Genomic DNA, 15418 nt, shown 5'->3' on the forward strand with positions numbered 1-15418 from the left:
AAGAATGGACTAAAAAATTCTGGTTCCATTGACTTCCATTAAAAGTAAAGTATGCTTTTCCCTTCTCCTGTAAATTTAACATTTTGGAGATACCAGGTTTTCTTCTAACAACAGCAAGAGACCAGTGGATGTCCCAGTGGTCAGAACAGCAGCGCCAGTAAAGCTGCTCCCTGCGCGTTTATTTGTGGCTCCTAATAACGTGAGAACGCCTGAGTTCAGGGGGTTCAGTTCATTTCAGCAGCAGTTTAACGTGGATGCACTGATGCTCTTCTATAAAAACAACTATTCAGATCCTCATGCCATTCTTCTGCGGGAAGCGCATAAGTGAAGGAATGAAGATCAAAGCTCAGATAAAAGAAACATTAAGATCATTAGGGCAAAGTAACATTTAGCCTATGTACCTTTGAACCAGGCAGGCCACGACCGGTCGGGCCGGGCATTCCCATCATACCTGCACTACCGGGCTCTCCCTAAAACAAATAAAACAAGTCAAACATTCAATCCCTTACACATCACTCTTCTATTATCACACCATCATCTCCGTAAACATCCTTCATGTGATCCATATCCTGTCTGTCACACATACCGCCTTGTGTATATATAACAGGCGCGAGACAAGGTACATTAAAAATGGTACAGCAAAACATCTCATCACACATTTTCACAGTTTCTTTTGTAGGCAATCAGTCACGTCACGTTCGGTGTCCAAATGTTTTTGTTTATACTGGAGCTAAGAGGCTAACATTGCTAACAAACACTAGAACTCAATAGTCACCCAAATCTTTTTCTTTAAAAACATCATCAAACTTTTCTCAACCCACTCAAATCGCATCCAGCTCTTCATTAAGGTTGTACAGACTTGTTGATTTGGTATAGACGGATGAATAGACAGATAGATAGACAGACAGATACAGATAGACAGACAGATACAAACAGACAGACAGACAGACAGACAGATACTTTTAGCAGGAAATTTAGCAGCCAGAAGCAGATTACAGTACAGTAATAGTAATAAGTATGTAAAGGGCGCAGTCGTGGGCAGGAGGTCAGGGAACTGGCCCTGTGACCGGAAGGTCGCCGGTTCGATCCCCAGCACCGACAGTCCATGACTGAGGTGTCCTTGAGCAAGACACCTAACCCCCAACTGCTCCCTGGGTGCCGTGGATAGGGCTGCCCACCGCTCCGGGCAAGTGTGCTCACTGCCCCATAGTGTGTGTGTGTGTGTGTGTGTGTGTGTGTGTGTGTGTGTGTGTGTGTGTGTGTGTGTGTGTGTGTGTGTGTGTGTGTGTGTGTGTGTGTGTGTGTGTGTGGGTTTTGTATTCACTAGTGTGTATGTGGTGTTTAAGCCAAATGTTTCACTGCACATTTGGCTTAATGCAGCGCAGAATTTCCCAGTTTGTTGGATTTAAAAAGTATCACAGGAAGAATAAATATAAAGATCCTCACTACAGGCAGATATACAACTAGAAAACTACAACAGTCTGTAATAAGATCTATAACCTCTCTGGACTTCTGCATGTCTTGGCGGCTCAACTGCATCTGGATTGAGTGAAAAATGGGGTAAATGGGATTTTTTGGCTGAACCAGTATAATCTTCATAATCATCGTCATATTACGCCACTACTGAAGGTTTTAGGAACTTCTAGAAAGCTGCTTCTAAATGACTCTTGAATAAACTCAAATTCTTAATTCTGAATCTAACTAATAATCACAAAGTGTTACTGAGGTAGTGTTTAATTTCCTCTATCACAGCCAGTTCAGTAGAATCGGGTGAGGTAAATCACAGGAACACTGAACTCTGTGGCGATTTAGAGAATCTAAAAATAAAACTCCACCTTCTCAGAGAACAAAGCAGATGTGTCTCACCTTAGCCCCCGATGGTCCTGCGGGTCCAGGGGATCCATGGAGACCCCGAAGGCCACGCTCACCTCGATCGCCCTACAGAGACGTTACAGAGACGTTACAGCTCTATCAAGACCAACGTGCTGTCATCATGATCCATCCAAAGACTTTGTTTTGGCTTCCGAGAAAGGAGGACTGGGTTGTAAAGTCATTCAGAGTGGTCTGGTGTGGAATGCTCCACTGTAGAGAAACGTACTGACTCAAACTTGGTGGTGATAGGAACCAGGGGTCGTGATGTCTGCAGTGTAAATATAGCCATTTCATTTACTATCCAAAACCACCAATAAACCTACACGTTTCTTCTGAGTTCTATATGCAACACTGATGATGATGATGATGAAATAGTGGTAAAACATACAAAATAGGTTTATATAATTATTTAATGTGATAACTTTCTGTGAGGGAGCTTTTAGAGCTGGACGTATCACCACCACTGTGAACAATTCTGACTGTCACAATTGGCCTCTCCCAGTCCTCCATGTGCTTTTCTTCTGTTTTAGTCTTGTCCATGTGATTCCTTGTTTTGTTTCTTCCCGGTCCTGCCCTCTTGTTTCCAGACCCTGCCCCTGGTTGTAACCACCTGTGTCTTGTTAACACTCGTTATTCCTTGTATTTGAGCCCTGTGTTTTCCCCTGTTAGTTTGCTGGTCTTTGTTTGGTCTTTGTATTGTGTGGTATTGTTTGGTGTCGTATCTTCTGGCGCCCGTTATTTGTCCTAGTCTATGTTTTTGTGTTTAGTCTGTGTTCCTTTTTGTCTCGTCTGTCCCTCCATCTCTCTGTGTTGGCTCTTTGACCCTGGACTGTCTTGACCCTGATTATGGATTTGCCCCTAATAAACCTCGCTTCTCTCAGCGCCTCATCATCGCTCCCACACGTTACACTGACTCTGAGTGTTTCACACCAAACCACTCTGGACGACTGTTTACATCTCAGCCATTTAACTGGGTAGAAATTCTTTAAAAAATCAGTGAAATCATTCAAATCTGCCGACTTCTCATGCCATGGAAAAGCTTAATGTTGATTTGTTTCATCAGTTTTGATAAAAGGCCTGAAGTGAAATATATTCTTAGCAATTTGCCAGCTCACTTAAAAATAGAAAAAATACACCGGTCAGGCGTAACGTTCTGACCACCTCCTCGTTTCTACGCTCACTGTCCACTTTATCAGCTCCACTGACCGTATAGCTGCACTCTGTAGTTCTACAGTTACAGACTGTAGTCCATCTGTTTCTCTGATACTCTGTTACCCTGTTCTTCAGTGGTCAGGACCCCCATGGACCCTCACAGAGCAGGTACTGTTTGGGTGGTGGGTCATTCCCAGCACTGCAGTGACAGTGATGTGGTGGTGGTGTGTTAGTGTGTTGTGCTGGTGTGAGTGGATCAGACACAGCAGTGCAGTGAGTTTTTAAACGCTGTGTCCACTCACTGTCCACTCTATTAGACACTCCTACCTTGTCGGTCCACCTTGTAGATGTAAAGTCAGAGACGACAGCTCATCTGCTGCTGCACAGTTTGTGTTGGTCATCCTCTAGTCCTTCATCAGTGGTCACAGGACGCTGCTGGCTGGATATTTTTGGTTGGTGGACTATTCTCAGTCCAGCAGTGACAATGAGGTGTGTAAAAACTCCAGCAGCACTGCTGTGTCTGATCCACTCAGACCAGCACAACACACACTCAAACAGTACCTGCTCTGTGAGGGTCCATGGGGGTCCTGACCACTGAAGAACAGGGTAACAGAGTATCAGAGAAACAGATGGACTTAAGTCTGTAACTGTAGAACTACAGAGTGCAGCTATACAGTAAGTGGAGCTGATGAAGTGGACAGTGAGTAGACACAAGGAGGTGGTCAGAACGTTACGCCTGACCGGTGTAAAAACAAATGAATTCTGCATGTTTTGTTTCTATTCTTTACATTTCATCCACCATGCAGCAAAAAGTGTGTAAATGCAGCAAAATGCATTAAACTTTATTAAGAATTAAGAATGACTTAATCAATTTGCACCGTAATGCATGTTTCTAGCGAATAATCAGCCTGAGGATCTAACAAACCCCAGATTTTAAAGAGCTAAAAGGAGAAGAGCAGATTAAAATGCATGAAGGTGAGATGAGTGAGCTCTTGGTGGTAACTGTTCATTATTTAAGAATATTATATTTGAACTCAATCCGACAGGCAGTTAGATCACACAGAACCAAACAGACTAACCTGCTCGCTTCCACTGACTTACATCGCTTGGCAGATGAGCTCTGAATATTTATAACCTCAATAATGCTACAATTACTTCTCAACAGCCAGAGCGTCACGGACTCTACAAGCTAGCCACACCTCTAAATATCACACCATGGATTTGCCTGTCTACAGTGGTGATCTAGTATTTTACAATACAGTATAAAGACAGATAGGCCACCACTGCGGTTTGTTCTGTAGATTAAAGACTAAAGACGTTGCCTAACGTCTTGCGCAAACACGATAACTCTGCAGTCAAAAAGCCATTATGGTCTTCATTGTGAACCTTCTCCCTTTAACAAACTATATCAGATGCTTGTTCCCACCCATTTAAGTGTTTTGTTTGCTTTTTTTTGCTTTGCAAACATTGATTACTGCTCAATATGAGTTACAAAATTCTGGCATAGGCTCCAGCACCCCCCCGCGACCCTGACGGAGAAGCGGCTTGGAAAATGGATGGATGGAAGTTACTAAACTTTTACTTACTGAAAATATGTCCTGACTTAATTATCCATAATATAAAACATCACTTCACCCTGTAAGGCACATAATATTCTACTTCTCAGGTAAAAGGTCTGAATGGCAATGTGTCACATAAGCACATGAAGCCTGGGATTCAGGAAGAGCCACTTTCTGGAAATGATCAGGAAGGCTACACCAGAACACGTGCCCAGACACGCTTTGCGGTTACGTGAAGTAAGATCATTCCAAATACTTCTGTTTGTTTAATAGAGAAGCCTTTAATATAGTGTTTAATATAGTAATCCAGTTCTGATGTGGCGTTCGCAAACACGGAGGCGTGACCGCTGACGAAATAGTACCTTTTCTCCTGGAATTCCCCTTCCTGGTGCACCATCCGAGCCTCTCGACCCTGGTAACCCCGTCTCACCCTAATGTTTTTGGTATGTCCAGGAGTCAAGAGTAAGAAGAGAAACAGTTATGAAAACTCCAATAGAAAAACCTCATGGATTAGTCAGGCAGAAGCTTAATTCAGGAAGGCCTGTAAAACAGCTTTCAAACAGTATTCAAGCTAAAGACGTCCAAAAATATCCAGACAGCCCTTCCAATTAGTGAACTCAGCTACTTTAAAGGGACACTCCAGTCAAAACGGAAAACGTACAGCAGTCATCCCTGCACCTGCTGTAAATAGGTTTACTCGCATCCTGCAGCAGTGGCCTCCAGAGTGAGGGGGGCGCCACTGTAGAACTGAAGCTCTGATATAAGTTAAAGTGGTCAGTGTGCAGCTTGTACAGCAGTGCAGATTCACTGACCTCTGAAAAGAACAACACACAGACATTAATGTCTAAATAGCTGGCAGCACATGTGAGTCCACCTCACAGTGGACGTGTCCAGATTGGGCTCAGTGTCAATATTTAGTGTGACCACCATTATTATCCAGCACTGCCTGAACCCTCTTGGGCATGGAATTCACCAGAGCTGCACAGGCTGCTGCTGGAATCCTCTTCCACTCCTCCATGATGACGTCACTGAGCTGCTGGATGTTAGAGACCTTGCGCTCCTCCTTCTGCCTGAGGACGCCCCACAGGTGCTCAACTGGGTTTAGGTGTGGAGACGTACTTGGCCAGTCCATCACCTTTACCTTCAGCAAGGCAGTCGTCATCCTGGAGGTGTTTAGGGTCGTTATGTTGGAAAACCGCCATGCGGCTCAGTTTCCGAAGGGAGGGGATCGTGCTCTGCTTCAGAACGTCTCGGTACATGCTGGAACTCATGTTGCCCTCAATGAACCGCAGCTCCCAGTGCCAGCAGCACTCATGAAGCTCCAGACCATGACGCTACCACCACCATGCTTGACTGTAGGCGAGAGACATTGTCTTGGTGCTCCTCACCAGGGCACCACCACACATGCTGGACACCATCTGAGCCAAACAAGTTCATCTTGGTCTCATCAGACGACGACACAACTGGGCACAATTTAGACCTGTTCACTGTGTGTTGTTCTTTTCAGAGGACAGTAAATCTGCTCTGCTGTACAAGCTGCACACTGACCACTTTAACTTATATCAGAGTTTCAGTTCTACAGTGTCGCCCCACCAAAAGACACAATAAAATGTTTGCAGAAATGTGAGGGGTGCACTCACTTTTGTGAGATACTGTGTATATATATATATATATATATATATATATATAATGTTTATGTATGTAACCCCAATTCCAAAAAGTTGATAAAATAAAATGTTAATTGATATAAACAAAAACTGAATCAATGATTTGCGAATCTCATAGACCCATATTTTATTCACAATACAATATTTTAATTTTCTATATTTACAGAACTTGATGGCAACAACGCATCTCAAAAAAGTAGCAACAGGGGCAACAAAAGGAGGGAAAAGTAAGTGGTAACTAATGAAAAACAGCTGGAGGAGCAAATTGCATTTAACTCACATGACTGACTATAAAAACAGCGTTTTAGAGAGGCAGAGTCTCTCAGAAGAAAAGATGGGCAGAGGTTCACCAGTCTGCCAAAAACTCAACGTAAAATTGGGAAGACTTTGAATATCCCACCATCTACAGTACATAATACCATCAAAAGATTCATAGGATCTGGAGAAATCCCTGTACGCAAGGGACAAGGCCGACGGTCGTTACTGGATGCTTGTGATTTTCGGATTCTCAGGCGGCGCTGCATTAAAAACAGACATGATCCTGTAGTGGAAATCACTGCATGGGCTCAGGAGCACTTCCAGAAATCACTGTCTGTGGAAGTTAAAGCTGCATCATGCAAAGAAGAAGCCGTATATACCTGGAAAGATTAATATTCATATGTATACACCTATAGATCTTATGACTGCTGAATTCCTAGCTCTACTGATCTTGTGCAGTATTTCTTTGGTCCCACATACGGCCAACCTTACACTCGGCCACTTCACAAGCTTTACACACTGAGGTCACACACAGTAAAAGTTGGAATTACTGCCTTTCATTTGGTCTTTTATGAAATAGCAGTCTGATCAAACGCAGAGCGATAAGATCACTATTACTATGTGCTGCTATAACTTTACCTTCACCCCCTCTTTCTGTAATACTCTGTGACATTCAGTTAACTTTTACAATTCCTTGGAATTATCAGTTCCACTTTGGAACCACTCGGTCCTGTTCTCCATAACGTTCCTACTCCATAAGCTCCATTCAGAAGCTGGGCGTCGTGTGAGGCTGTAGCTCTTCTCTCCAGTCTAATAGACGGTGACGTCATTTTAAACCCTTATAATAAAAGAAGCTGAACTCAGTTTGTTTTTCTACTGAAAGTCGACCCATTTTTCCCCAAATCTGGGCTCTAAACTATAAACAGACGGCGTCTCTTCAGTGATCTGCTCTGGAAACATCACTTTTAGAGAACAACACAAAGAGCGGCGCAGATTTTTGGCCTTCAGCAGTAAATTGTGAGCATGTAGTGAAATGTGGAGATCAGAAAACACACGTTCTGCTCATCTGAGGGGCTTTTACAATAAATAAATAAATAAAATAAAAATGAAATAAAAATTTACATGTATTTAATGCCGTTACTGAATAATTTGCCTTACAATTTGGACATGAAAATTCAGATAGAATAAACTAAATATACCCATAAGCATAAGAGGTTAATGCATTAATACTACTGCCCTGAAAAATAAGATTATCTCAGGCAAAGCCAAAACTCCTTTGAGGAACACAGCTAACGGTGTAAAACCACAAGGAGACTGTCGAAGAGCTGAAAGGAAACAGAGACGCACAAATGACCCATCATGCTATTTATAAAAAAATAAAAATCCTAGTGAAATAAAGCCAGCTAGAAAAAAACACACTTGCTTAATTGATATAAACATGACTGGGAGTCCAAAACTCCTCCTTTTACTCTGAACGGACAGATTAACTCCTCCGCCATCTGGACTTTATTCAGTTAACAGACGCAATGAGTTTGATGATTTTCAGTTAGGCAGATAAGTGGTGCCATAGGAGAAAACCTTACTGAGCGTTCAGCCTCACAGCTCACTCAGTCTTCACACGTGGTGCAAAAGGTGATATGTCCACTTTTTCAGCTATTAATCTTAAGAAATGTATCACGTTTTAAAAATGCTCTAGCTCATCTCTTGACTCTTTATGGAACCGTTTTAAATTAAAGTATCTGGTGATGTCCTAACTACTGTCAATCAATCACTACAACACAGAACATGCAAATCTGCTCAAAACTGTTTTTTTTTTTTAATCTACTGAAAAGTGCCCCAAGGCTCAAGGGTAGGGCCTTTATTATTTAACCTACATATGCTGCCTGGAATAGCTTAGAAATATCACATTTGCTTTGATGAGCATGCACATGAAGAGGCAGTGCTGACCTTAGGTCCCACAGCTCCATCCTCTCCTGGGATGCCAGGAATACCAGGAGCACCATCTGGTCCTGGCTCACCCTGAAAGACATATAACATTCACGTGTGTTTACAAGAAAAATGTTACATTCCTACGTCTTGATATTGCTGTGTGAACAGAAATTGGTAGTTTATTTTACAAAGTCTATGCAGTAAAAAGTGAGGACTGCATATTTATGCACTTTCAGCCAGTAAAACTCATAACATTCACACAGCTTTAGTCATTCTAGTGTTAAGGTTGTGCCATGTACCCGACCTCTGGGCCCCAATGGTGGCTGTGAGAGCTGGGGGGAAGGTGGGGAACCCCAAGCACAGATGAAAACCTGCAGTGACAGTGGGGAGAGGATGATAACAGCGAGGGATTGGTGGACAGCGCATGTGTCCCTGAGCACCACCTGCTATTCTCCAGTGAGGTCGTTCACATTTGCCTGCGTCGATTAGGCCCCGCCTGCAGCCGAGGACACCGATGAGGCCCCGCCTGCATCCGAGGACACCGATGAGGCCCCGCCTGCATCCGAGGACACCGATGAGGCCCCGCCTGCAGCCGAGGACACCGATGAGGCCCCGCCTGCAGCCGAGGACACCGATGAGGCCCCGCCTGCATCCGAGGACACCGATGAGGCCCCGCCTGCATCCGAGGACACCGATGAGGCCCCGCCTACATCCGAGGACACCGATGAGGCCCCATCTGCATCTGAGGACGTCAATGAGGCCCCGCCTGCATATGAGGATGTCAATGAGGCCCCGCCTGCATCTGTGGATGTCAATGAGGCCCCGCCTGCATCTGAGGATGTCTTTGAGGCCCCGCCTGCATTTGAGGATGTCATTGAGGCCCCGCCTGCATCTGAGGATGTCATTGAGGCCCCGCCTGCATCTGAGGATGTCATTGAGGCCCCGCCTGCATCTGAGGATGTCAATGAGGCCCCGCCTGCATCCGAGGACACCGATGAGGCCCCGCCTGCATCCGAGGACACCGATGAGGCCCCGTCTGCATCTGAGGATGTCAATGAGGCCCCGCCTGCATCTGTGGATGTCAATGAGGCCCCGCCTGCATCTGAGGATGTCATTGAGGCCCCGCCTGCATCTGAGGATGTCATTGAGGCCCCGCCTGCATCTGGGGATGTCATTGAGGCCCCGCCTGCATCTGAGGATGTCATTGAGGCCCCGCCTGCATCTGAGGATGTCGGCGTGGCCCATTCTGTGTATGCTGCCAGTCCTGCCTTCCCTGACCTGCTGGCCTCCATGCCTCAGGATTGAGAGTAAAATTCATGTCCAGAAAGTATTTACCTTTGGACCAGGTTCTCCATTCCCTCTCTCTCCTGGTGGTCCCTGTTCACCCGGAAAGCCCTGATCTCCCTGAAAAGCAATAATTACCATTTACTCACTTAATTGCATTTTCTTTTGCTTTCTTTATTTTACATTTACTATATTCTCAAACAGAACCCTTTATGCCATCTGTCATTAGCTTCTATATCTGCAGCACTTGCCTTTGGCCCAACTATACCCACACCAGGAGATCCTCTGAGGCCTGGTGGCCCAGTTGGTCCTTGGTCACCCTGGATTAAAGATATGAAAGGGTAAATACATAAACTATGTAGAAGGTTCCAATGAGCCCTGTCTGAGATTTTAATAGGCTCATTAATTGTATTGAAAACACCAGAATCTAAATGTGTACTGCAGAAAAGAGTGAGGAAAAGTTCTAAAGTGCCTTTTCTCCCTGGATCCCAGCTCCAGGAAATCCCACAGGGCCTGGCAAGCCTGCAGCTCCTGTGTTCCCCTACAGGACAGAACAGAATTTAGAAAGTTTCTTCACATTATTCTTAAAAATGTTGATGGTGACATCGATGATGTTCCCTGGCAGTCAGCTTCTACAGTTAGCTAGAACACAAGCGGAAACAGATCACAAACATTTCTCCAACAGATGGAGCAAATCTACAGTACTATCCAAAAGGCCAACCTTCATTTATTTAATGTCCAGCCAAAAGTTGTTTGATAACAGGACAGTTACACGATCACGTTTCAATCAAATATTTCCGTTTTTAAAGTGTCCGTCGTTTGAATTCATTGCAGCTTCCATTCTTTTCAGAAGACTCACTTTCAGTCTCTCAAAGAATCTGCAGCACTCTCAGCACTCAGCACTCTCACACTGTCACTGGGGCAGTTCCCCTCCTGTCTCTGGGGTGGTACCCTCAGGGGTACATCTCAGCACCTTCAGTCAGGGAACATAACTGAACCATAATCCACTGAAATGATCTGTTCTAAGCTGGACTGACTCCACACACCCCGCCTCGCCTTCAGGCTACAAATATCTATTTTTCCACTAGGAAAATTTCATGTAAGGTGCACAGTTGGACCTTAAAACCCCTGTTGCACCTTTAAGGGGTGCACTTACATTGTTTGTACCTTGATGAATGAATCCTGTACCTGCATGGTCCTTTATTTCTAACAGTGAGGGATGTTTTTCCACACCTCCAAAGCTCAGCTCTTATGCCCATTTCACGCCAGTGCCGCAACACGCTCCTATATTAATCAATGTAGCCTTTCACTCTGGCCGCATACGAAGCGCAAAAACACGATTTGGGTCTGTTTCTGCCAAGCGTGGCAAAATAACAGAAACAGTAAAGAACTGCATCGGCTGTGCTATAATATACAATCTAGTCTAATAAACAAATGAAAAGTCTAGTTTTGACTCTACGGGTTGATTGAAAACTCTTGAGCAGGTTAATGTTGTGAACACAGTCGTCCCCTCGTCTTCATGCAGAGCTACGCCACCTGGTGAGAAAGCCAGCAGCGGTCACGGCAGCTAGTCAGGATTTTATTGACCTCTTTATGTCGTCTACATAAAGTTTATATGAGCAGAAAACAATACAGACGTTTATGTTACATGAAAACAACACAAACAGCCGCGGAGTGGTTCCGGATTGCCCACCGGGTCGAATCGCGTGTGAAACGGGCTTTAGAGACTGGCTGCGTTTCCTGCTACTCACAGTTCAGGTAATGCTTCTTACAAATGTAGCCAGCCCAGGAGTCCATTAACCTCACTGCACATTTCAGATGTCCATTTTTCACATTTTGGAGTAAACATTCATCTTTTGTGTCCGTCTCCTTTTCTCAGTGAGGTTCTTCTTGATCAGCTACACGTCCTTTCAGACCCACAGCGCTGAGTGGTCTTCTCACAGTGGAAGGATGGACAGAAACACCTGTGGATGTTTTCAGATCTGAAGCAGCTTGATCTTCTACTCTCTCTCAGAGATCAAAGCTTTCAGGGCAGTTTGGGTGTCTACCAGGCCTCCCAGGTGGTTGTTAGGAGTCCTGTTTTCTCTGTAGCTTTCCATCATTTTTCAAATTTAGTTTTGGGAGCTAATCATCCTGAACGATGATTAACTTAATAACCTAATGGCCACGGGTGAAGGTGGTCTTTCTATTTCTATTTCATACATGAAAATATCTGATCTGCAATGACAAGATTACGGCACTAAGTAGAAATGGCAAGTTTGTGAACGAACTTTAAGTTAACTTTAAGTTAATTTTAGCACAGTTAATTACGTTAAAATGTTAAAATGGTTGAAAACTGCTGACAGTTGTTAAAACGTTGCCAAAATGTTGCTAAGCAGAAGCTGCAGTATCCAAGGTGGACGGTAATGAGTTGCTAGGTTCTACCGTGAATGAAGTCGCACCTTGAATTCTGTGCCACCTTAATTTTAGTGCTACCTTAAATGGAGTGCCACCTTAAATTCTGTGCCAAATTAATTTTCGTCCTACCTTAAATGGAGTGCCACCTTAAATTCTGTTCCACCTTAAGTTTGAAGCCACCTTAAAAAAGAGTTGCGCCTTAAATTCTGCGCCACCTTAATTTATCAAGCCAACTTAATTACACCAGCCATCCTAACACAGCTAAAAGTACATGGAAGCCTGGTGCCCCCAATTAGCATAATGCTTTTTCCATATTGGTTGTTCATCATTAATTCATCATTAATAAAAGCTCAAACCTTTTCACCCTGAACGCCCAAGCCTGGAGGACCACGTAGACCCTTTGGACCTTCATAGCCTCTGTCCCCCTGCAGGGACAACAGAGTCATTTACAGTAACTTACATTTAGGACACGCACTTAAAAGACATCAATGTGTTGCCGCTGGCAACTAAGAGGGAACAACGGAGTTACAGAGCACCTACCTTGGGTCCCGGCAAGCCCTCACCCGGCAAACCCTGGTTTCCTTGCACCCCTGGTGGTCCTTGTGGACCCTTACCAATAAAGGAAATGATTATTAGTATTGATAACAATAAAATGGATCTTCAAGAGACTTATAAGAGCTTTAAACCCCTTAAACTTTATTTTAAATGCTTATTATTCAGTTACTAATCACAAAACTTATTTACTAACCACTATTAATTATCTGGTAGCGGCAGTGAAATTCAATTTGTTGCTGTAAGAACAAAATCTCATTTTTCCAAAATTGTAACTTCTAACGTAACTTCAAAATTGTAATGCAAAGGGGTTTTTAGTCATTTATATCTGTGTCTATTGGTGGATTCCTTGAATATGCCATTAAAATAAATAAATAAATAAATAACCCCCAACAAAAGCAGCGATACCAGTCCTGACACAGACCATATGTAGGTAGTGAAGAACTGACGTGGGTTTCGGGGTTTAGCTTAAAGGATGTGAAGGCTTTAACGATCAGTGAAGTTATGTCTCCCTCTACTGGACAGACTTAACACTCACGGTCATAATGAAAAGCACCATCTCTGTAACTTACAGGGGCTCCTGGTTCTCCTATACCAACCGGGCCGACTGGACCGGGTCTGCCTTGGATACCTTTGTCTCCCTGTAAAACCCAGAGAATGAGTAACAAAAGGAGAGACAAAACATTAAAGACTCATAATGAATTTCCAAGCATGTTACGACTACAAACCCAGTTCCAGAACGCAACAGCGTGAGACGCAGATAAAGCAGTGATTTATGCTTCTACTCTGACCTGCTTTTGAACAAAAAACAGTAAAATAACTTATCAACTTTATTATTTTTTGTAAATACATCAGTCAGGCCTAATATTCTGACCACCTCCATGTTTCTGCGTTCACTGTCCACTTTATCAGCTCCACTGACCGTATAGCTGCACTCTGTAGTTCTACAGTTACAGACTGTAGTCCATCTGTTTCTCTGATACTCTGTTACCCTGTTCTTCAGTGGTCAGGACCCCCATGGACCCTCACAGAGCAGCTGTTTGGGTGGTGGGTCATTCTCAGCACTGCAGTGACACTGACGTGGTGGTGGTGTGTTAGTGTGTGTTGTGCTGGTCTGAGTGGATCAGACACAGCAGCGCTGCTGGAGTTTTAAACACCTCAGTGTCGCTGCTGGACTGAGAACAGTCCACCAACCAAAAATATCCAGCCAGCAGCGTCCTGTGGGCAGCGTCCTGTGGGCAGCGTCCTGTGGGCAGTGTCCTGTGACCACTGATGAAGGACTAGAGGATGACCAACACAAACTGTGCAGCAGCAGATGAGCTGTCGTCTCTGACTCTACATCTACAAGGTGGACCGACAAGGTAGGAGTGTCTAGTAGAGTGGACAGTGAGTGGACACAGGTGGTCAGAATGTTATGTCTTTAAACCAGGAAATCTGATCACATCAGCCCAGTTTTATCAGCATTGCACTGGCTTCCTATCAAATTCCGTACTGGCTATAAAATTCTCTTGACGTATAAAGCCCTGCACAAGCCTCACACCAACATATTTGCATATCAGGGTTCTCTCATGTCTATGTTCCCTTCTGGTTCTCTCCCTGTAGTTTACGCTGTTATAGTTAGATCTGCCGGAGTCACCGGCCACACTCTGGGGAAATCATATTCATTACAGTCATATTTATTACTATACTCCTGACTCATTTAGTCTCTTTACTCTTCCTGAGATAATGACTGCCCTCCCACCCCGCTGAAGACTGACCATCAGGGCCTCCTCACCATCACCAACCTGCTCTCCTGCTCATTTGGGCTGCAACACCCTCAGTTACATCACTGTGCCATCCAGATGCACCAGCACTGAGAGAGGATGGGACCGTTTCAGCTCACTCCCACTTTTCAGACGGCCTCAGTCAGAGACCGCCTCAGTCAGAGACTGCCTCAGTCAGAGACCGCCTCAGTCAGAGACCACCTCAGTCAGAGATCGGCTCAGTCAGAGACCGGTTCAGTCAGAGACCACCTCAGTCAGAGACCACCTCAGTCAGAGATTGGCTCAGTCAGAGATCGGCTCAGTCAGAGACTGCCTCAGTCAGAAACTGCCTCAGTCAGAGACCACCTCAGTCAGAGACCACCTCAGTCAGAGATCGGCTCAGTCAGAGACCGGTTCAGTCAGAGATCGGCTCAGTCAGAAACCGCCTCAGTCAGAGACCACCTGAGTCCGACCGCCGCAGTCCGAGACCACCTCAGTCAGAGACGGCCTCAGTCAGAGACCGCCTCTACCAGTGCAGTTTCTAAAGCTTTACCTTCCAGTCTTCAGACAGAGATCCTCTCAGCTTTTATTTGGTCTTTATCTTATTAAACTGTAAACACTGTCTGACCGGAGGAGGACGGGTCTCCCCTTGTGAGTCTTGGTTCCTCCCAACATTTCTTCCTCCAGTCTGAGGCAGTTTTATATGTTATAACTGTGTGTTTTCAAACTTCTGTAAAGCTGCTTTGTGACAACATCGTTGTAAAAAGCGCCAAACAAATAAACTTGAATTGAATTGATCTGATAGATGTTTAGGCTCATTCTGAAATTAAGGCCTGTAACAGGTTCTAAAGATGTTGGGAGACAGGCACCTTAAGGCTAGGAACATTATGAAATGTTTAAAAAACCATCTTAAACATCTTATGATGCAGGCATGCGTTATGAGCGAGGGTGAGTCAAGGCCTGCCACCAAAAATGCATCAGCCAAAAAAATCACACACTCAACCCA

The 15418-nt window shown here is 44.5% G+C and overlaps 1 protein-coding gene across 1 annotated transcript in view; it reads right to left on the minus strand.

Annotated features, from left to right (window-relative positions):
• col28a1a (collagen, type XXVIII, alpha 1a) overlaps positions 1 to 15418 on the minus strand; it is a 56292-nt gene that overhangs the window by 17253 nt on the left and 23621 nt on the right. The window contains exons 12-21 of the mRNA XM_037535254.1: positions 13243 to 13311; positions 12659 to 12727; positions 12475 to 12543; positions 10194 to 10262; positions 9973 to 10041; positions 9773 to 9841; positions 8456 to 8527; positions 4946 to 5014; positions 1867 to 1938; positions 402 to 470 (exon numbers count right to left, since the gene is read on the minus strand). Coding sequence (XP_037391151.1) covers positions 402 to 470; positions 1867 to 1938; positions 4946 to 5014; positions 8456 to 8527; positions 9773 to 9841; positions 9973 to 10041; positions 10194 to 10262; positions 12475 to 12543; positions 12659 to 12727; positions 13243 to 13311 — 696 coding nt within the window. The remainder of the gene's footprint in view (positions 1 to 401; positions 471 to 1866; positions 1939 to 4945; positions 5015 to 8455; positions 8528 to 9772; positions 9842 to 9972; positions 10042 to 10193; positions 10263 to 12474; positions 12544 to 12658; positions 12728 to 13242; positions 13312 to 15418) is intronic.

Source organism: Pygocentrus nattereri, chromosome 27 (assembly GCF_015220715.1).
Source record: "Pygocentrus nattereri isolate fPygNat1 chromosome 27, fPygNat1.pri, whole genome shotgun sequence".
NCBI lineage: Eukaryota > Metazoa > Chordata > Actinopteri > Characiformes > Serrasalmidae > Pygocentrus > Pygocentrus nattereri.